Genomic DNA, 22286 nt, shown 5'->3' on the forward strand with positions numbered 1-22286 from the left:
TGCACTGGGTGCATTGGTTTTATCAGATTGCCTTTTATAGATGAACAAGTAAATACTCATATTTTAATCTTTTAAAGGTTATCCTTTATAATGATTTCTTTATATCAGGTTTGCTTAAGGCAGGGAACACAAATTTTCTCCTCATGCTACTATAAACCACGCAGCTCTAAATTGGTGCCTCCATTGTGTTACAGATTTCTGTGATCCTGTTCTGGAGCCAAGGATTTTCCAGTGCTGCTTTGAAATGAGATAGCATGGAAACAATATTGTTTGTCTTTACCACAACTGTGGGATAGCAAGTAGACAGTTAAAAACAAAACAAAACAGATCCTTTTCTTTAAGGAAGAAAAAAGCCAGTTACACATTCAGCTAATACTTATGTGGCAACTTTTTCAATAGTCATTGTCTTATGGAAGCTTACAATATAGTAGGAACATAAGATGTAACCAAATAGTTACAAAGCAAGATAGCTTATGTGATGTGCCATTTGATAGAAATAGTAAGTACTATAGAAATTCACAGAGGGAAAGATCACTTTCAGCCAAAGTGCTTCATCTACTTATAACATTGTACAACTAAGGATGTACCTAGGAATGACTCATGTATCTTTTTTAGAAGGCTGCTTCAGTTGGGTGGCCACAGGAATGCCAGTTTCCTTGCTTCTCTGATGATGGCTATTCTAGCCCTCCGTATGTCTATATTCTTCCCATTACTAGTACCCTGCTGCAGTCCAAAAGCTTTCTCTTCTTAGGTACAGTTTTCATGTCTTTCAAGCGTTGGTCCAAAATAGTTATATTGTAGTGGGACTGACAGCAGCAAGTAGGCAGGGGGAGGAGAGAGCAACTTGTTTTGGAGTAGAGTCATTCATCCTCTATTATAGAAAGCACCCTGTTTATAGCAGCAAGGGATGTGGGAGAACAATGAAAAGTAGAATCCTTATCTTGCCTCTGTTCCTATAAAAATCCACAAATGTGTCTCTTTCTCCCACCATTCTACATTCATACACCCTCTTGTCTCCTGATGAGTTTTGGGTACACATACCATACTGTCCCCTCTCTTCTATCCTCACCACCCGCTTTGTTCTAGAGCCATGCTCCAGTTCTGAATCCCCTGGCATTTTGATGTCTTGTTTTTCAGCCTGTTGGAGCCCCTCTTCCAAGTTGTGGGAGACACCTCTATGAGGAAGAACTGACATAACTCTATTGATGTATAGTTGATGTCTCTAGGAGAATCCTGAGTCCATTAATGTGGACTGTGGCAGATTGCTCATGTGTAATATTTAACTTTCGTACTGTTATTAGTACTCTATGTCTGAACAGTTTCTTTTGAAGAGAAAATGTGTTTCACATTTCAAACTTGGCCTCTGTTGGCCAAGGTTTTTTTGTATAGAATGTAGCGATAACAAATATCTATCAACGGTGGTTATGGAGCTTTAAATGAGAATGTATGTGACAGTGTATAATAAAATGTAAAGCCCCAAGGAGTGTTAATAATCACTGTGTTGGGTAAAAGAGCAAGTTCCTGCTCTCTAGGAACTCATCACCCAGAGGGCAAGATGGGCATATGTAATCTCATGACAGTATATGATGAATCCCGTGGCAGAACATGTACAGGTGATCAGGGAGCACAAAGAAGAGCAGCTATAATCTGGAAATAGTCACTAGGGAAAACTTCATGGAGGAAAGGCTAAGGGAGAGGAAGCCTGGCAAAGAAGGAATGGCATGGAGCTTGGGGGAATACGGTATATTCAGAAAGCTGCAAACATGGTTGTAAGTATGAGTGGACTATAAACTGCCTGCTTGTGGTGTCTCATCTGATTATCAGGACCATGTAGCTTCTTTAAAGAGGTAATGTTATTGCACAGTGGTTGACGACTCTAGCCTAAAACCTTGGTTTGACCATTTACTAATGTGGTATACCTAATTATGAACTTCACTTTCATAACCTTTAGGTTGAATATGATGATAAAAGTACCTACTTCAAAGTGTTGTTGCAGTGGTTATTTGAAATAACGTTTGCAAATCTCCTGGTATTTAGTAAATATTTATACAATGTTAGCAGTTTTTATGGCTGTCCTGAAAATTCTTTTTTTTTTTTTTTTTTAATTTAAAAGCCAATTAATTTCTTTCTATTTATAATAGAGACGGGGTCTCGCTCTTGCTCAGGCTGGTTTCGAACTCCTGACCTCAAGCAATCCACCCGCCTCAGCCTCCCAGAGTGCTAGGATTACAGGCGTGAGCCACCATGCCTGGCTTGAAAATTCTTAAAGTCACTTTTCCCTTTCAGTTTTCTATAATTTAGTGTTCCAGTCTAACAGTTTCATTAGCAGTGTTTTAAACACCAACTCTTGTTTGTTATAATGGAAACAATGAAACAGAATTTAAATGCATTTTAACAATGATCTAGCTCAATTTTATTATTTTATGTGTTAAGATTCAAGAATGGTTTAACATATAGAAATCACTAAGTGTGATATATCAACAGAATCAATGACAAAAACTATATGTTCATTTCAATAGGTGCTGAAAAAGTGTTTGATAAAATTCCACATCCCTTCATGATAAAAACTCTCAACAAATTGGGTTATAGAAGGAACATATCTCAACAAATAAAGGCTATATGTTCCAAAACCACAGCTGATATCATACTGATGGGGAAAAAACTGAAAGCCTTTCCACTAAGATCTGAAACAAGACAAGGATGCCTTAACACTGTTATTCAACATAATACTGGAAATCCTATCCAGGGCAGTTAGGCAAGAGAAAGAAAGAAAAGACATTCAAATAGGAAAGGAAGTAGTCAAATTATGCTTATTTTCAGATGACATGATCTTATATTTAGAAAAACCTAAAGACTTGGCCAAAAAACTCTTAGAATGGGTAAATGAATTTAGTAAAGTTGCAGATACAAAGTCCACATACAAAAATCAGTGGTGTTTCTGTACGCTGACAGCAGTCAATCTGAAAAAGAAATCAAGATGGCAATCTCATTTAAAATAACTACAAAAACAAACAAAATACCTAGGAATAAATTTAACCAAAGAAGTGAAAGACCTCTATAAAGAAAACTTTAAAATGCTAATGAAAGAAATTGAAGAGGACACACACAAAAATGGAAAGATATCTTATGCTCATGGATTGGAAGAATTAATATTGTTAAAATTTCTATACTACTCAAAGTGATCTACAGATTCAGTAGCTACCCTATCAAAATACCAATGATATTCTTCACAGAAATAGAAAAAAACTGTCCTAAAATTCATATGGAGCCACAAAAGACCCTGACTAGCTAAAGCAATCCTCAGAAAAAAGAACAAAGCTAGATGCCTTACACTACCTGATTTTAACTTATGCTGCAAAACTATAACAACAAAAATAGCATGGAAACGGCCTCAAAACAGACACTAGACCAATGGAATAGAATAGAGAATCCAGAAGTAAATCTACTCACACACTTACAGCCAAATAATTTTCTACAAAAGTGCCAAGAACATACACTGGGGAAAGGGCAGTCTCTTTAATAAATGGTGCAGTGGAAACTGGGTATCCATATGCAGAAGAATAAAACTAGATCCCTACATTTCAACATACACAAAAATCAACTCAAAATGGATTGAAGATTTTAAGACCTGAAACTATGAAACTATTAGAAGAAGACATTGGGGAAATGCCTCAGGATATTAGTCTAGGTAAAGATTTTTTGAGTAAGACCTTAAAAGCATAGGCAACCAAAGCAAAAATAGATGAATGGGGATTGTATCAAGCTAAAAAGCTTCTGCACTGCAAATATTTCCTCTCATACTGTAGGTTGTCTCTTCAGTTTGTTGAATATTTGCAAAATATCAATCTGACAGGGATTTATAGCCAGAATATATAAGAAAGTTCAAAAACTCAATAGCAAGAAAACAAATAATCTGATTTAATAATAGGCAAAAAACCTGAATAGATTTTTCTCAGAAGAAGGGACATAGATGACCAACAGGTATATGAAAAAATGTTTATCATCACTTATCATCAGGGAAATGCAAATCAAAATCACAATGAGATATTATCTCACCCTAGTTAAAATGGCTATTATCAAAAAGAAAAAAAAATAACAAATGTTGGCATGGAAGCAGAGAAAGGGGAATGTTCTTTGGTGGGAATGTAAAGTAATCATTATGGAAAACAGAATGGAGGTTCCTCAGAAAAGTAAAGATAGGACTACTGTATGATCCAGCAATCCCACTGCTAGGTATATTTCCAAAAGAAAGGAAATCAGTATACTGAAGAGATGTCTGCACTCCCATGTTTATTGCAGCACGATACCTAATAGCCAAGATATGGAATCAACCTAAGTATCCACCAGCAGATGAATGGATAAAGAAAATGTAGAACATATACACGTGGAATATTATTCAGCCATAAAAAGAATGAAATCCTGACATTTGCAGCAACGTGAACAGAATAGGAGGTCATTATGTTAAGTGAAATAAGAGCCAGGCATAGAAAGACAAATATCACACAGTCTCCCTCATACATGGGAGACAAAATAGTAGGTCTGTTGGAGTTAGAGTGGAATGGGGATGACCAGGGGCTGGGAACAAATTGGGAGCAATGAAGAGAAGTTGGTTAATAGGTACAAAAATACAGTTAGAAGGAATAAATTCTAGTATTTTGATAGTAGAGTAGGGAAATTGTAGTTAATAATTTATTGTGTATTTCAAAATAGCTGGAAAAGAAGAATTTTGGTCTTCTGAAAAAGAAAAATAATGGTCCCAACAGAAAGAAAAGATAAATGTTTGAGGTGATGGATATCTCAATTACCCTGATTTGATCATTACACATTATATACATGTATCAGAATATCATATGTACCCCCAAAATATTAATGTGTACAACTATGATATATCAATTTACAAAGAGAATCTGAGCCACAGTTAAATAACCTAGCTATGATGTCACTGTGAATCAGCAGCACAGCTGGAACTAGTATCAGGTCTCTTTGCATTCCAGGATTCTTTCTATTGGCCTTGGAATAAATTGCCAAAAGTCACTCTGTGATGGTAACCTGTAGCATTGGCCACAATTTTGAGCAGAAATAATACAAGTTAACAATGAGAAATTGGCATTCCTGTAGTTTGCAGATTGGGAAATATTTTTTTTAAAGGAATATCATGTCCTCTGCCTGCTCTCTGGTGGAAGTGCTATTTAGCAACAGCCATGTGTGAAAGACCAATGACAGGCAAGTTGTAAGGAACCGGTAATTCTTAAATGAATAACTCTTTTACCATCAAGAATTTTTTTATATGGACAAATACCTATTTCTGTTTATTTGGATCTTCTCACTAAAATGTAAAAATAGATTTTCATCATACTTATCAATTAAACATGTTCTACTTTATTCAAGAGCATCCAACAAATAATTTATTGAGCCCCTGGGTACCAAGTGGTGAGCAAGAAATGTATACTTACTGGAATAAGAAGATGTTGAAGGAGTAATCATACAAATAATTAGTAAATGCTATACATAAAGAGTAGAGAGGGATATATGATCATATAGCAATGTTTGTAAAGGCTCACCTGAGGAATTAAAGTTTTAGCTGAGATAAGAAAGTTTAATGAATAGGCAACAAAGAGGCAGAGGGCTGGATAAAAGGGTCTCATACAGAGGAAACAGCATGTACAAAGGCCCTGAGGAAAGACAGGGCATGAAATGTTCTAAAATTGAAAGAAAAGAAGAGAATTTGGAGCAGAGAAAGCTAATATAAAATGCAACTTCTGGTCATGAGAAGAGAAGTGAGTGCATTTACTAGGCATCACCAAAGAAACCACAGCAAAAGGGGAAGTGAACCTCCTCCCCAGATAAATTGTTTTATATTAGAATTTTGTTGTTTTAAAGATTTATTGTCAGGGAAACCATTTGCTATTTACTAGGTAGAGTAATGGTAGGATTTGGGCATTTTAATTACATGTTCTTTTTTATTTGATTTTTCTTCCTTTCTGTACTGGCTTATTGGAAGGGGATATTTTGATGTGCTGGAGTATTTAGATCAGGGACTTTTACTGCTGAACAGTCAGAAATGACAGAGAGAATCTTATCTTGTTTTCTTGACTGAGGTTTTTGTGTGGGTGTGAGAGGTGCAGCTGCACTGAGGTTTTTTGGCAGTCAAGACAGGGCAATTCTCAATGCATTTCATCTTGAATAGGAAGAAAGTTAAGAGTAAAAAAGCTACTTTGACTGTGTTAAATTCAGTGGAAAGCACCCAGGGCCTGAACCTTTGGCTGATATCCTAAGTTATTTGGCTAAATGGATACAGCAGCCTCAGGCCCATGTCCAGGCTTATGGCATGAACACACGAAGGAGAGAGCATTAAAAATAGAGCTTTGTGTCAATATAAAATTATCAATTACCAAATAAAGTTTTTAATTGAACTTTTTGTTTGTGATTTATTTAAGCTTTTTCTCCAAAAGCACGTAATAAAAAGGCAGATTATGAAATCCAAGCTTTGCTTTCAAATATGAATTCACAATTTTATGTAGTTTATTAGATCTTTTTCAGATTTATTTATACGCAGATGGATTCCCAGATCTTCTTTTATTGCTCTCTTGTTTTCTTCACTGCCTTTTGACCTCTTCTGTGGTCTGTAAGCACTTTTGTTTTCCTAAACCCTAAAATTAAATGCAAACAATATAAAACTCCTCATTTTTCAAGCACACTTGCATCTTTTCCTTTGGATAAACTCATCATTATCCTTCATAGAAGTAGATACTACTGATTTGATTTGAGTGTTTAACTGCTTTTTATATCTTCATTGTTATTTAGTATTATTGCTTTCAGAGTAGTGTAAATTCAGATTCTGTGGTTGATTTGAGTTCAGATCCAGCCCTGCTTCTTAGTGTCTTGGTTCCATTATCTCCTCAGTTTTTCATCTTCAAAAGGGAGATAATCATGTTAGGACCTTGTAAGTTTTCTTTTTTAAAGGCCAAAAGATGAAAATTCATATAAAGGACTAAAAATAAATGTACAGGAAAATAGATGTTAGTTATCATTTTCTTAATGATTTATTTAGGTCTAGTATCCTAGAATCTGTTAATATCTATCTTCACTTTTCTGGTCAATCTTATTCAGTCTAAAGATCATTTATATGCTGATGACCACCTATTAAGATCTCTATCCCATCCCCAACTTACCCTAAGCGCAGACTTGTATATCTCACTGCTACTGTATTGTCTACATTTAAATGTCTAATACATACTTCAAACATAACATGTCTAAAAACAGAACTTTTGATCTCTATCACCTGACCCTACTCACTTCCCCAATCTGTTCCTGCCCATCCATTCCTATCTCAGTTAATGACACCACCCTTTGTACTTCTGGCTTCCCTATACCTACCAACTCCTATCCATTTTATCAGCACACCTTATTAGAAGTATCCCCAGAATGTATCCTAAATCTGACCACTTGTCGTCATTTTCTCTGCTATTGTCACAGTCCAAGGCAATACCTTTTTTGCCTGCATGGTTATGTAAGAAATGGTCTTCTTATCGCTCCCTGTTTCCAGTCTTATCCCATACAATCCATTCTCCACATCAAACAGTGATATTTAAAACCAGATTCTTTTATTCCCCTTCTTTTTATTGATATTAGAAAACTCTGCAGAGTTCTTGAAAGTCTTTGATGACCTGGCCCCTCTCTGACTTTCTGCCTATTTCTTGAACACTACTAGTTCATTCCTGTTTGAAGGCTTTTACACTAGCTTTTCCCTCTGGGATCTTTCTCTCACAGATCTTCACAGTGTGGGACCTTGCAATTTTTAGGTCTCTGTTTAGATGCCAACTCCTCAGAGATGGTTACCCTGATGTCTTTCCTTCCTTTCGTAATAGCTACTCACCATCTGAAATTTCCCTCCATTTTCTTCTTTCATAAATTGTACCCTCCCAACCCCAAAGGAATTTAAGTTCCATAAGGGCAAGGACGCTTTATCCATCTTGTTCACTGCCATATGCCTGGTGCTTATAATGGAACCTGATACTCAGAATGTTTATAGTATTACAGTATTATATGGATGGATGGCTACATGAAAGAACGAATAAGTATGTATCTGGTAAGTTTTCCACAACCAGGGAAATGAGGGATTATTTCATCCTGTACAAACTTTGTATACATGCTTATTTTAGACTCAATCATGCTAATATTTGTCCTAATTGCTTTTATCTGTCTCTTCTGTTTTAGATCGTAAGCCTTTGTGGGTAGGAGGTTTGTCTCATTGTTTTTAGCTTCTCATAGAGTGCTAGATACCATTTTAGTACTTCTGTTGATTAAATTGGAAATTCAATCTAACATCTTTATTTCCTCTGAAATTATAGTATATATATATGTATATATTTAAAGCAGTTGTGTTTAAAATATACATTCCCCTTTTATCTTTTACAGTTCATAATTGGACCCTTGAGGACACCCTTCAGTGGTTGATAGAATTTGTTGAACTCCCTCAATATGAGAAGAATTTTAGAGACAATAATGTCAAAGGAACAACACTTCCCAGGTGAGTCTTTATTATCCAAATGTATCTTTCTACTCTGGGAGAATTATATACTAGATGTCATTTTTCAGTGCTGAGTCTACAAGTTACTTCTGTGGCTGAGGGCACAAAGGAAATACTATAAATATATCCATTCCTTAATATTTTAAAGGTGTGCATTTTCAAGTTTTAATCAGTTGTTCTTCTCTAAATAATCAGATCCTTTAAAAAATTTATTTCCAAAGGTGGGTCAGGTATATTATTTGCAGATAACATTAGAGGTCTACTTTTGAATACTTGGTAGATCTAAGAAAAAGTTATTCATTTGGTACTGGTTCATTTTCTTGAAGATACCTATTTGAATGGATTAATATACAGATTTTTCTTGATTGGCATTCTTTTAATGATAACAATAACCATTTAATTACAGTGGCTATGTTATATCTCAATTTACAAAATGAAGTTTAATAAACAAAAATAAATGGTAACAACCATTTTAAAATATGTTATGTGGAGGTACTTTATATTATCTCATTTAAGGCTTATAATTAAAACAAGGTATATATTATCATCACCATTTTACAGGTTAAAAAAACCATTAGAGACAAGTGAAATATTTTGCCCAAGGCAGTATTTAAACCCAAATAGATCTGATACCAAAGTCCAGCATGCCAATTTATTCCTTAGATGTCTGAAACCTGTTTTTTTTTAATTTTATTTTCTAAATCTCCATTAGTTAACCTAATCTCAAAGGATTTAAATGTTAAAATTTACAGTGATTCTACCAGAACTTTTTATCCTTACAAGACTTTTTGTATGATTTATTTTTCCCTGGGTTGTTTACTACATCGAAAAAATTTAAATCAGTTATTACAATCTAATTGTTATACATAATGAAATATACACATATCACTAATCAATTTGCTTACAAGTTCTATTTAAATAAGTAGTCCCTGTTCCTTTGTGGTTTGTATTTTAGATCAAGTTGGAAGTTTTCAGATCTCCATTAAATGTATTCTGAACATCAGGACCAATATTTCTGATTTTATTATGCATGTGACTAGAATGATGGAATTTTGGGGATAAGAGTCAATTCAACAAGTACTTGTTGAATATCTTTTATGTTAATGGTACAAGTCCATACTAGAAAGAAGAAAAAAATTAAATATAGTTCTTGCTTTTAAATGAAACAGATTACTAAGTTAAAACAGACAGAGTATTAAAATGGGATCAGGGTTTTTTTGATTTACATGTGTTGCCCTGGATATGAGAAGCTATAGCATTTTTCTTATGTTAACTTTTGGGAAGTTTTTTTAAAAATCTGAGAGTTTTTTAACAACATGAAATTTTTGAAACAAAAGTTTTTTAACAACATGAAATAAAATAGGCTGGTCTATGTTTGACAGTTAATGTTATAGCCACTTTTTTCCTTTGGTTAAATAAAGTTTGTCAGAGATGCCTCAAATTCTAGTAGAATTGTAGAGACAACATCATACACTTGTCAAGGTCAATTTTTTAAAATAATGAACATGTTACTATAGAAAAACTTATAAATGTAAAAGTTTAGTTTTCATATTAGTCCATTGAGGACTTTAGGGGAAGAGAAAGGAAAATGGTAAACTCTTCCTCAAGCCCCTGTTATGTGGTGATGGACATTAGCTGAGTCAACCTAAGGAGCAGTATCAATTAACTTCAATTACTGTGTAAGTTACAGAGCTTTTTTGTAGGGGATCTATAGACGTAAGAGCTGGTTATAAGCATGTATAAGAAAATATATTATTATACAAATATTATGTACCCATAATAATGTAAAATAAAAACATTTTGAAAAAAGAAAATGTATTACACATTCCAGATAGTTGGCTTACAGTAATCTATTATGATGTTTCTTTTTTTGTGACATTAAAACACTGTTACTTCTGGTATGTGCAGCCTAAACTATGTTTGTTTTATCTTAGCTGTAGCAGTTATCTTAAATCTTTTACTATATTTTCTATAGTCTGTAATTCTTAATTACCAGAGCTTATACTAAGGCTTCCTTCACCTGAAACATGCCTTCTCATTCCTTTCAGACCTGTGTGTACTTCCCTGACACCCTCATTCCTCAGGTGGAATCATTTCCACTTCTGGGCTCCAGCTGCACCTTGCATAAAATTCTGTTACATGGTTTCCTTTTTACTACATCTCATTGTCTTTCTTAAATTTGGTCTATTGATAGCATTGCTATTAATTCATTCACACATCGATCCATGGATTCATTCAACTATTATATAAACATTTTTTAAGCTTCTACTTTTGTCAAGTACCATGGCAGGCTTTGAAGAGGTAAGGCATGGTTTTTGCCTTCAAGCAGTTTGATAAGCATCATGTTAAAGGTGTAAGCCAAGCAGACAGGAAAGGCACCTGAAGAAATGATGAAGGAAGGCATTTTGAAAAGAAAATGTTAAAGTTCTTTGCTCTCTAAAGTTTTATAGAAGCCTCATTGGAATTCCTATAATTTCTCCATACTCAGAGGTATTATTTTCCCAAATAAAATGTGGTGGTTCAGAGTAGTCTTTGGAATCATATATATTTGGGTTTGAATCCTTGCCTTACCTCTTACTAGTTATATAACCTTGGCCAAATTACTCAACCTCACACAAGTATCCTCACCTATAAAATGGAGATATTATACACATTATATGGTTTTCTTAAGTATCAATAAAATCATTGGCACAGGACCCAGCATATAGTAATGTTGTTTTTATTATCATTGTTATTAAATATATTATTATTATTAGACTTTGCATTATAAGATCTTTACCAGCATCATACTTGTTTGTAAAGAAATCTTAGTTGAGTACTGGCTACTTGTATTTGCCTTTCAAAACAAAGTGATTTTATTTCCTTATATCTCCTGTACCTTTTGGCCCCCTACATGCTTTCTTCATTGCAAATACAATGGTTTGATACTTCTTACTACATAAATCCCTCTACCCACCTACCCCAACTTATGAAGGATTCTTGCTTCCCACTTACGGCTTCAGTGTACTTTGCTCAATTTTAAACAGTTTAAATATTAGAATGTAAAGGTATAGATTTTTTTTATACCTTTAAAGAAAAAAAAAGTAACATAATCTAAATTGAGCACTATTTTTCAAAGTCTGCTATTGATGTTAAGTAAGTTACAATTTTATTCTTTGTGCAATGATAGTAAAATGCCAGAGTTAATTAATGATTATAAAATATCTTCAACTTTATACATTTCTAAATCATAGTAAGTTATAGCAGTAACCTTAGAAAACAACTTGTCTATATAGCAACTAAATTATTAACATACAGGAGTCTTTCTACGGCTAACGTTGCATTGAAAGGGTTTTTGAAATATGTCATAAAGTATTAAATCACACATGGATGAGCTCTGTGATCAATAATATGTAAAGTATAAAGTGTGTTGCTCAAATCTTTAAATTTATATACTAGAAATATTTTCATTTAATATATATATTTTTTAAATGAACAGGATAGCAGTGCATGAACCTTCATTTATGAACTTCCAGTTGAAAATCAGTGACCGGAGTCACAGGCAAAAACTGCAGCTCAAGGCACTGGATGTGGTTTTGTTTGGACCCGTAACACGTTAGTATTCTCTCTCAGAGTATGATGTAAACAAATAATCTGATCATCTCTGTGTTACCTAAGTAAGGAAAAAGTAAGAAAGGTAGTAGACCTTTAAGAAGAATCATCTATTACCTGTGAAAGAAACTTAATACTACCTTAAAACAAAAGATTTATAGGATGGGATTGTCTGTCATTGAAACATGGAGTGTGAAATTTTCAAATCTCATTGCTCATGCCAAAAGTTGTAAAAGCTATGATTAGCTTATAGTTTAGAATTTCTAGATTTAAAACTTGGGATCTTTATAACAGTTTTAATGTTTATGTTATTACTGGATAGTCAGTGAAGAATCATTTAAAAAATAATGCAATCTGACCATCTTGATGGCATGAAGTAATAGATCCTAACAATTTCATTAATCATGAACAAAGGGGTTTTTTAGATCAAAGGCAAAGACCCACTTGAAGCTTTATAAAGTAATAGACTATCCTGGTGGGAGCACAAGGTGGATAATGTTATTTGATTGTTTTGAAGAAGAACATTTAAGGAAGTGTAATGTCATACTTATAATGAAAATAAACCCTGTTTTTGTTTACTTCGACAGGAACACTATTTTTTCCCAGAAATTTAATATGTTTATTTAATTTCATATTTCAGAAAACTTTGGGAAAAAATAAAATAAAGAGTACACATTTTAGAGGAGTTGTGTTTTATTTTTCAGAAGCCAGAAAGGAATAACAAAATTAGTACTTAAAAAATAATTAATAAAGAAAATGGCTTCCACAATTTACAAATTAGGAAACTAATGTTTATTCTACCTGAATATTTGGACTTAGGAGATTTTTAGGTTTCTGTGTTTCCATCTTGAGGATGGCCCTTCTAAACATGAGTTACTGGAGTTGGTTGAATGGATTTCCTGACTTTACTGGTAATTCCATTTTTGGCTCAAGCTAAAAGAGCAGCTGGTGAAACAGCTGGAACTTGCCTTTTTGAGAGTTGGTGGAAATTACAAACCCTAGGAAAGAGAACACTACTCAAATGGCGAGTGTTCCATAGAGATGATCTCTCTCTAACCTTTTCCTTTTCCTAAGTTCTGGACTGAATCCTTTAGGGGCAATGCCTTCTATGAGAGTCTGTCAATTTTTTTTCCATGTGAATGGTGAAAATAGGAATTAAAGTATAAAATTTGTCTGTATATACAATCTGGTCAGGAATATTTATATTTTATTATTCTGGGAACAAACCGCTTTCTAAGCCAAAAAAATTTTATTATCAAGTCATTTGAAAAGAAATCAAACTAGTCTCAATAAAAGTTACAAACAAATATTTAAATAAACCAGTTAGAAAGTTAATGATGCATAACCTTTTAAATATGTTTGTCTTAGAATTATTATTTGAGTGAATGAACACTACAGCCAGAACACCTGGGTTGGATTTATAAAAAACAAGCATTGTCAAATGAACAGAGATATATTTTAAAGAAGTTTTTACTTAAATCTTTTCCAGTTCGTGGTGCCTATTATAGGCTTGGGACTTGTCCATCTATTTATTGTTATTTATGATGATTATATTTCACCTAGAGTAAGAGAATAGGGCCCATAGTTGAAGAAGAGCCCAAGCTGAACCTCTCATTCTGAGGCAGAAATGAAAACAAATCCTTTTGAGTCTGTAGCCTTCTGTGGTACATCTCCTCCACAATAGGTGAGGAAGTGCACTCTGGCAATACGGAACATTGGAGGTCTCTGGCAAAAAGCATGGTACATATCACACTGTGCAAACTTAGACGGACCCTAGACTTGACAGCATAGGAACTTGGGATTTCTGTAGAGATTTTCATGTTATAAACTGCAAAATGTCTTCTTGTTGGAATCCTGAACATTTAAGCAGTTTTCCACTGTGAACTATATCTCTTTGGAGCATTAAACTAACACACTATATTGCATTAGCTATCATTGTGTCTCTCTTACAGAGAACCCCCTAAGAATTGGTGCGTATTGACAGTCAGGGCTAACTTAGGAAATTTGAATAGTGATTTCTGTGTTTTGTGTCTCTGAAGACAGTAAGCCCTGGCTCCTTACTCTTTTCTTTAGATGTAATGCTGACAGTTAACATCATGCCTGGCATGTTAGGAGATCCTGCTCTTTCTTGCTAGTAACCCCATGTCTCTGGCATATAGCCGTCTGAAATGGAATAGTTGTTATGGACAATTATCCCAGGGTTTTTTAGCCTTAGCACTATTCACTTTTTGGACTGGATAATTCTTTGTTACTCACAGAGGGGGCATGGAAAAGAGGTTGTCCTTGTGTATTGTAGGATATTCAGCAATATGCTTGGTTTCTACCCACTAGATGCCAGTAACAACTCTCCCCAGGTGTGGCAGCCAAAAATTGTCAAATGTCTGAGAACCACTGTTAACCTAGTTAGTTAGTTACATAGCTACATGCTTGGGAAAATGCTTTTTGGTGAATGATTAGGTTCTAGTTTATATCTGAAAGCATGACAGCTGCCTGACTTGACTGAAGGAAAGGAATTGGAATGATGATACTTTTTATGACTTTTACCCTGCAGAGGTAATTCTAGCAGCACCTGATTGGAGATGCTGTTGCTTATTCAAGGATCCCAGTGACTTTGGTTACTACTTCCTATATACCATCAGCAGGGACGTGGCTTGTCCACATGGCTTTATCTCTGTCCTAGAGGTCCAGTATATCAGATAGTCATAATAAGCACATTGATTATTTGAAGAAAGAATTTTAAAAGGCTAGAGTTTGTATATAGGATGGGGATCTTTAGTTTTTTGCTTTGTTTTGCTTTTAAATATCTACTATTTAAGAAACAGTGACTCTGTGTTGAGGTTCTGTTATAATTCAAAGATTAATCATCTGTAATTCTCTTCATAGGCCCACCTCATAACTGGATGAAAGATTTTATCCTCACAGTTTCTATAGTAATTGGTGTTGGAGGGTGCTGGTTTGCTTATACGCAGAATAAGACATCAAAAGAACATGTCGCAAAAATGATGAAAGACTTAGAGAGTCTACAAACTGCAGAGCAAAGTCTAATGGACTTACAAGAAAGGTAAGTCAATGAATATCATAACTTGGAAAATACACTTTGTAAAAATATATGGGCACGTGCTTAAATAGTCATTTAGGTTATTATATACATTAGGAATGCATGCACATTTCATATTTTTAGAAAAATATCAATGTCATAATTTATTATAAGTGTATATACTTGAGAATAAATGAGTAGACCACCAGTGGAAGTAAATCAAATGTAGTTGGAATTATATGTGTAGTTAAATTTTATTTTTAACTTAATTTAAATAATTATGAACTTCTTAAAAGCCTTTTGTAGAAGAATGTTTCTCTTCTATTCCTGTCTTTTGATCCCAAGATAATCAAAATAGCTATATAGTAGGTTGTTTGATATTTTTATTATCCAAACTTAAAGTTAATAGAAAATGCTAGGAATTCTGATTGAAATATGTATCTAATTGCTTGAAACAGTATTCTTCTTGTAAAAAATGAAATTTTGGAAACTTGCAAAGAATTTTCATATTTATTGTTCTGTAAGGCTTGAAAAGGCACAGGAAGAAAACAGAAATGTTGCCGTAGAAAAGCAAAATCTAGAGCGCAAAATGATGGATGAAATCAATTACGCAAAGGAGGAGGCTTGTCGGCTGAGAGAGCTGAGGGAGGGAGCTGAATGTGAATTGAGTAGACGTCAGTATGCAGAGCAGGAGTTGGAACAGGTATTTACATTAAAGAAAATTATTCGTTAGGATATTTGTATTGCCACTCTGAGGGGCCAGGTCCTGCTTTTGTAGAGTGTCCTGCATTTAATTTCATTGTATACTGTTACTCAGTTAATAAAAGAATCATTCGTTTATATTGTTAACATTGATCAAAGTCCATATAACTAAATAACAAAGTAGTAACTTAAAATTATCCTCATGTTCACTCATTCATGAAATCTTATCTCATGCCATGTTCATTGTCTTGAGTAAATTTAGGATGTTTATTTAACATCTATAATATGTTTGAGTTTCTGACTGTAATCTAATAAAATAAAGTATATCTAATTTCAAAATTCTATGTAAAGACAAATCTCTACTAAACATCCGTTTGAATCTTATTTAATGGTTTTAGAACATAATTGCTAAAAATTCTGAAGCTGTCTAAAAGATGTCCTTTCTTCTGTTCAGTTAAGATAGAATGTAGGCATTACATAGAGTCCTTTGGAGAAAGTGAGGTTCTAGGAGAATTTAATTTTAGGCAGATGCATCCATTTCCTATTCCTGCTGTAAAAAATTTATCACAAACTTAGTGGCTTAAATAAACATAAATTTATTATCCTAAAGTTCTGGAGATCACAGCGAGTCTACAGTGGGTCCTCCAGGCTGTGTTCTTCTGTGGGCTGCGGGGGAGGACCTCTTTTCTTGCGTGCTTCACTTGTAGAAGCCACTGACATTTCTTGGCCCATGGCCCCTTCCTTCGTCTTCAAAGCACACCACTCCAGCCTCTGCTTTTGTGATCTCATCTCCTTCTTCTGACTTTGACCCTTGTTTTTTCTAACTGATAAAGAAACTGAGGAACAAAATGGACTAGAAAACTTGCTCTCAGAATTGGAGAGTGACTCAATTGTAAACGGGGGCAAGAACCTGGATATTCTGCTTCCCACTCTGTTTTATGCAGTGTTACCATCCAAATGACTATTAAATAAGAAATAAGAATTATGTGATGAATGACATTTAATTTCAACTCATTAGAAAATATGCACTATGCATTACTATTTCCTTTAAGATTGTCCGTTTATGACAATTTGTCTGACTGAATGCAGTCATCTCTTTTGTTACTGGTAACTAGTCTTCCCTTCATACCCAAGACATAAGGTTTTTGGCCCTCTTCCCTGCAAGGAGTTTGTTCTTTTAATTTGACTCTTCTTTTAATTTGACATATTTTACAGTCATGCCTCATTTACTTGCCAACCTTATCAGTACAGAATGTAGTAAAGAATTAAAGAATTGATGAAAAAAGCCTAGCCAAAATTATACTGTGTCCAAGAATTAGATACTGTGCCCTTTACTCCTGTGAGAATGCCCTGCCTGTTCCCACCAAGACTTCGAAGTCTTGGTTTTTTCCAAGCTTGTTAGCTGTTTTTCTAAGCTTTGCAAATAAGAAAGGGCAAATCAGAAAGCAATACTGGGGAATTCTTCTACAGAGACATAAACTGATAGTAGCATCTCACAGGTGACAGCGCCTGGTAGTGAGGGAAAAGACACAATTTTTTTTCAAAAGGACCCAAGAATCATGAACACGCTACTGAAGTTTTAGCAGAGAAACCTCGCACACCTCAGTAGACCCTAAAGTTATCACAATAGGATGTACCAGTATGAACATAATAATCCTAATGAGATCTTGGGTCAATAAGAGGTGAAAAGGAAGGAAATGGATATTTTAGAAAGAACTCTATCCAACATGATTATATGAATAAGAAACACAATTTTCTGAGTGCTTACTGTGTGCCATAAATGTATGCTACACACATTGCCAATGGTTTGCTCATAATTTAAATCCTTAATACATAGATACTGTCTTCATTTACAGAGAAGTGTAGAGAGGTTAAATAACTTGCCTTAGGTCACATAACTATTACATAGCGAAGGCAAGATTTTGCACGTCATATTCCAAAACTTGTGTTTTCCCATACTGCTATTAAAAGCTTTGTTTATAGAAATAAGTTTAACTGGGAAATTAATTATGTATAATGTCACATAACCCACAGTTCCACATAGTTCAAAACATTGCTATATTTTATCTGAGGGATAATTGAACTCTTAAAATTAGAAGGCAGGAAAATCTGGTATATATTTTGTATAGTGTTATTTTCCTTAAAACAAAGACTTTTGGGTGACTAATAGTACCGCTTTATATTTTGTGTGATTTAAATAGTTTTCACATAAATTATTTTGTTCTTATAAAAAGTTTCAAAAAGCCTTTAGTCAGGACAAGTGATAATACTGTTCTACATGAGACAGTAGCCTTGCAAAGTAGGGAACTTACTGAAGGTGGAAGAGGTAATAAATAATAAAGTCAAGTGAAGAAGTTAGATTTTTGGATATTTAGTCTATTTCTTTCTGTGATATCATTTTTTTTACTTATTTTATTCCTAAGATTCAAAAATTATGTAAATAGCACATTTTAAAACGGTAATTCATTATTTGCAAAAGTTATTATTCAAGTTTTACTGTGTCCATTCCCCTATAAATAATAATATAATTTAAATTTAAGGATTGGGAGTTGGGTCAAATGATAAATTTATGAATAATAGCAGAGAAACAGTTAAATAGTTACCATTATTGAAAGATCAGAATTCCCACAAATCTGCGACATTACTTGACAATCAATCTAAACATGATAAGCCTCAATTTATGCCAAAAAACTATATGTAGTTTCTATGTTAAATGTGTTCCATTGAGCTCTTTTAAGGGGAAGTAAATTTATGGAAATAACATTAGGGAAAATCTTTATGAATAAAGAAAGTACCTTGACTAAAGTTTGTTGAGATTTCTGTATACTTCCTTGGAAATGAAAACTGAATAGAAATTTTAATTTTAAAATCTTCTTTGAAAAAGGTCTTGCTGATGTACATTTGTGACGGTATATACAACTACATGTCATGGGACCTGAGCTGGAATTCTCTCTTCCTGAGAGATTAGCAGGGACGCCACTGAGCTTACCAAGTGTCTTATTAAACACAATACTGTCCCAAGCCATTGCACGATGAATCATGCCAGGCAAATGTTGCTTGGGATTTGTTTTCAGTGAGTGAGTGCCATCTTACCCTTACTTTAATGTTTCTCTTTTTTTAATTATCTACTTAGTGTCCCATTTTGAACTTTTGTTTATAGTTTTGGAGTTTTAAAAAATATTTTTCTGCATAATTTTTTTCATAGTATCTGATAGCTGTCTATTTCTTTATCAGAAGTTTGCATATAGTACTCTTCGTAGTTTATTTAAATAAAGTAGGTTTGTTTAGATCAAAAATTCCTCTGCCCTTTAATTTAGGAATGGAGTTTCAGTTACCTTAGTTGCTTTGAAGGAAACTAATATGTATTTGTGGTACTCCAGAAGCAGGATGCTCTGTAGTTCAGTCATCACTTTGCCTGGAGGTCGTGTGTGTGTGTGTGTGTGTGTGTGTGTGTGTACGCACAATTCCATAAAGCCATCAATTCCATCATATCTCTTTATACATCTTTAGTTTGAGCTCTTGCTGGTTTTTAAGTAAATCATTCCTAGAATGGATTATCTCTTCCTTCTGTGTCATTTTCTTAGTGAGGCTTTCCCTAAGAGTTTTTTCCTTAGCACTTTTATTATTGTCTAACACACTAAAACTTTTAGTTTTTTCTCCGTGTATCATCTGGCTTTCCTAAATAAAGGGCAGGTGGAAGAAATACTCTGACAACCTTACACTGAAGGCTATACATAGTTTCTAATGGAAAAACTAAGTAGATTCTCAGAAGCTGTTTTCTTGAAATTTACATATGGTCTGCAAATGCTCACTTATCTATTTTCTGGCATATTAGAAGCAGTGAATTAAGTAACAGAAATGGTAAAACAGACTATAATAAGCAGTTAATACTTATAGCAGTGAGATATAACTGGCCATAAGGAAGGTGTCATGAAAAACTACAGAAAAAGGTATATGAAAAAAAGAGAATGTATAGTTAAGGAGCTATAATGGGGTCCTCTGGGAACATTAGAAGTGGTAATAAGAGCAGGTCTCCACCTGATTTTGAACACTTCCTTATAAGCCAAATATACATTATGTGAAAATTGTGATCAGTTTTAATTTGTATATGCCCTGGATTTTTTCTTCCTATGAGCTTGGATATTATATTAATAAAATATAAAAACAAAATATTGCAACTTAAGATATATGTATAAGCCTCTTCTCTCTGGTTTTGCAGCTTTGCTTAGCAGATTGTATTTAGACTTTGTAATTTAAATCAATGTTTACAAAGAGCATATTTGAAATTGCTTTTTCATTTAGTTTGGGTACTAAAAAATATTTTAATACATCCTTCCTCCCTCTCTCCATTCCTGCTTCCCTCCCCCACTTCTTCCAGGTTCGCATGGCTCTGAAAAAAGCTGAAAAAGAATTTGAACTAAGAAGCAGCTGGTCTGTTCCAGATGCACTTCAAAAATGGCTCCAATTAACACATGAAGTAGAAGTACAGTATTACAATATTAAAAGACAAAATGCTGAAATGCAGTTAGCTATTGCTAAGGATGAGGTATTCTTATATTTCAAAATTTGCTAAACTTGTGTCTTAGGCTGTATGTTAGAGGGATTAACCATCTGGGATACAAAGATCTGAATTAAAGTTTTATTATTGCAGATTTTTTTTTAAATTGTAACCTACTGTGTAAATTGACTCTTGTAATCATAGGCTGTAAAGTAAAATTGCTGTATTTAGAGAAGTGTATACCTTTCAAAATGACTTCCGTGTCATTTAAAAATTATCATTATTTATCGTTATCATAAAAGTTTTATACGGAGCTTTTCTCCTCTAGGTTGCTGCTTCATATCTGATTCAGGTTAGTAGTTACTAGAAATTAATTCTGACACTTATTAAATTGTGTGGAATAAGTCTTAATCTGAATTCTAGCAAAGAAAAAGATGCTCAGTTCACTCACTAACACCTCCATTGCAGTAGGATATAGTTAATGTTCTTCTATAGTTTTAGTAGAAGATTCAGGTCTTTCTGAAAGATAGAAATAAAAGAAAAATTCTCCAGGATAAAGTTTTCAATTATGTCAATTGACTTAGGAAAGCATGATTTCTCTCTCATCTGTTTTCTTTCTTTTTTTTTTTTTTCTTTTGAAAACAGGACTATATCTTGGCTAATAATTCTCCTGTGGTTTTATGATGACTAATATATTCAAAACCAGAATAAACTTTACCAGTGTGTGTGTATATATATATATGTGTGTGTGCGTATATATATATATATATTTTTTTTTTCAAACCTGGTCTTATTTTCCTCCTTTTTGGTTTCTAGGCAGAAAAAATTAAAAAGAAGAGAAGTACAGTCTTTGGGACTCTGCATGTTGCACATAGCTCCTCCCTAGATGAGGTAGACCACAAAATTCTGGAAGCAAAGTAAGAATATTATTTTAGCTATCTGTTCATTTACTATTATGTTGAAATGAGTAATTTATAAGCAATCTTTATATTTAAATGTATCATTTAATCATATATACCATGTTTCCCCCAAAATAAGACCTACCCATAAAATAAGCCCTACCAGGATTTCTAAGCATGTGCGCAATATAAGCCCTACCCCCCAAATAAGACCTAGTGACGGGCATGGCTGCGTGGTGGATCTGTACAACCCATGCATTTCATCGCGGAGCGGTAAAGACAATGAGCAGCCCTTCTCATCCGCCCCATGAGAGCTCTATTGCTCCACATGAGAGATTGGGGCTAATGGTTCTAAAGGAAATAGAGTCGTAAGAAATTCAGGATGGAATTCGGGGTTTGGAGAGTTATGATGATGTTCCAGAAGATGACGACTTAACTATATTTGAATAAATGTAGATTGTTGTACTGTACTTAAAAAAAAAAATAGCACATTCCCTGAAAATAAGCCCTAGGGTGTCCTCTTGAGGAAAAATAAATACAATACCCTGTCTTATTTTCAGGGAAACACGGTAATAATTATATAATTTACACTAATTCTAAGAGTGGCTAATTTCTTTTTGAAATTAGCTAATTGCCATGGTCTGTTCATGTAATTGCCTTTTTTCAGTGCCATATTAAAGACTCTTTGATGCAGTAAGTTATTCCTTTATTGGTTTTTTCCAGGAAAGCTCTCTCTGAGTTGACGACTTGTTTACGAGAACGACTTTTTCGCTGGCAACAAATTGAGAAGATCTGTGGCTTTCAGATAGCCCATAACTCAGGCCTTCCTAGCCTGACCTCTTCCCTTTACTCTGATCACAGCTGGGTGGTGATGCCGAGAGTCTCTATTCCCCCCTATCCAATTGCAGGCGGAGTTGATGACTTAGATGAAGATACACCTCCAATAGTGTCGCAATTTCCCGGTAAGTGGTGAGTTCAACAAACTACGTTGGTACAATTTTTAAACTAACTTTCCACCATGTGCTTTTA

At 34.1% G+C, this 22286-nt stretch overlaps 1 protein-coding gene across 2 annotated transcripts in view; it reads left to right on the forward strand.

Moving 5' to 3' along the window:
* Nucleotides 1-22286, forward strand: part of STIM2 (stromal interaction molecule 2) — a 135086-nt gene that overhangs the window by 101474 nt on the left and 11326 nt on the right. The window contains exons 4-11 of one of the 2 annotated variants that reach the window (XM_012772886.2): nucleotides 8419-8530; nucleotides 12009-12124; nucleotides 15005-15182; nucleotides 15684-15861; nucleotides 20239-20406; nucleotides 20687-20710; nucleotides 21175-21275; nucleotides 21981-22219. In XM_012772886.2, the coding sequence (XP_012628340.1) occupies nucleotides 8419-8530; nucleotides 12009-12124; nucleotides 15005-15182; nucleotides 15684-15861; nucleotides 20239-20406; nucleotides 20687-20710; nucleotides 21175-21275; nucleotides 21981-22219 (1116 nt within the window). The remainder of the gene's footprint in view (nucleotides 1-8418; nucleotides 8531-12008; nucleotides 12125-15004; nucleotides 15183-15683; nucleotides 15862-20238; nucleotides 20407-20686; nucleotides 20711-21174; nucleotides 21276-21980; nucleotides 22220-22286) is intronic. The other variant, XM_012772887.2, reaches the window with a different exon arrangement.

The sequence above is a fragment of the Microcebus murinus genome, chromosome 3 (genome assembly GCF_040939455.1).
Source record: "Microcebus murinus isolate Inina chromosome 3, M.murinus_Inina_mat1.0, whole genome shotgun sequence".
Classification (NCBI taxonomy): Eukaryota; Metazoa; Chordata; class Mammalia; order Primates; family Cheirogaleidae; genus Microcebus; species Microcebus murinus.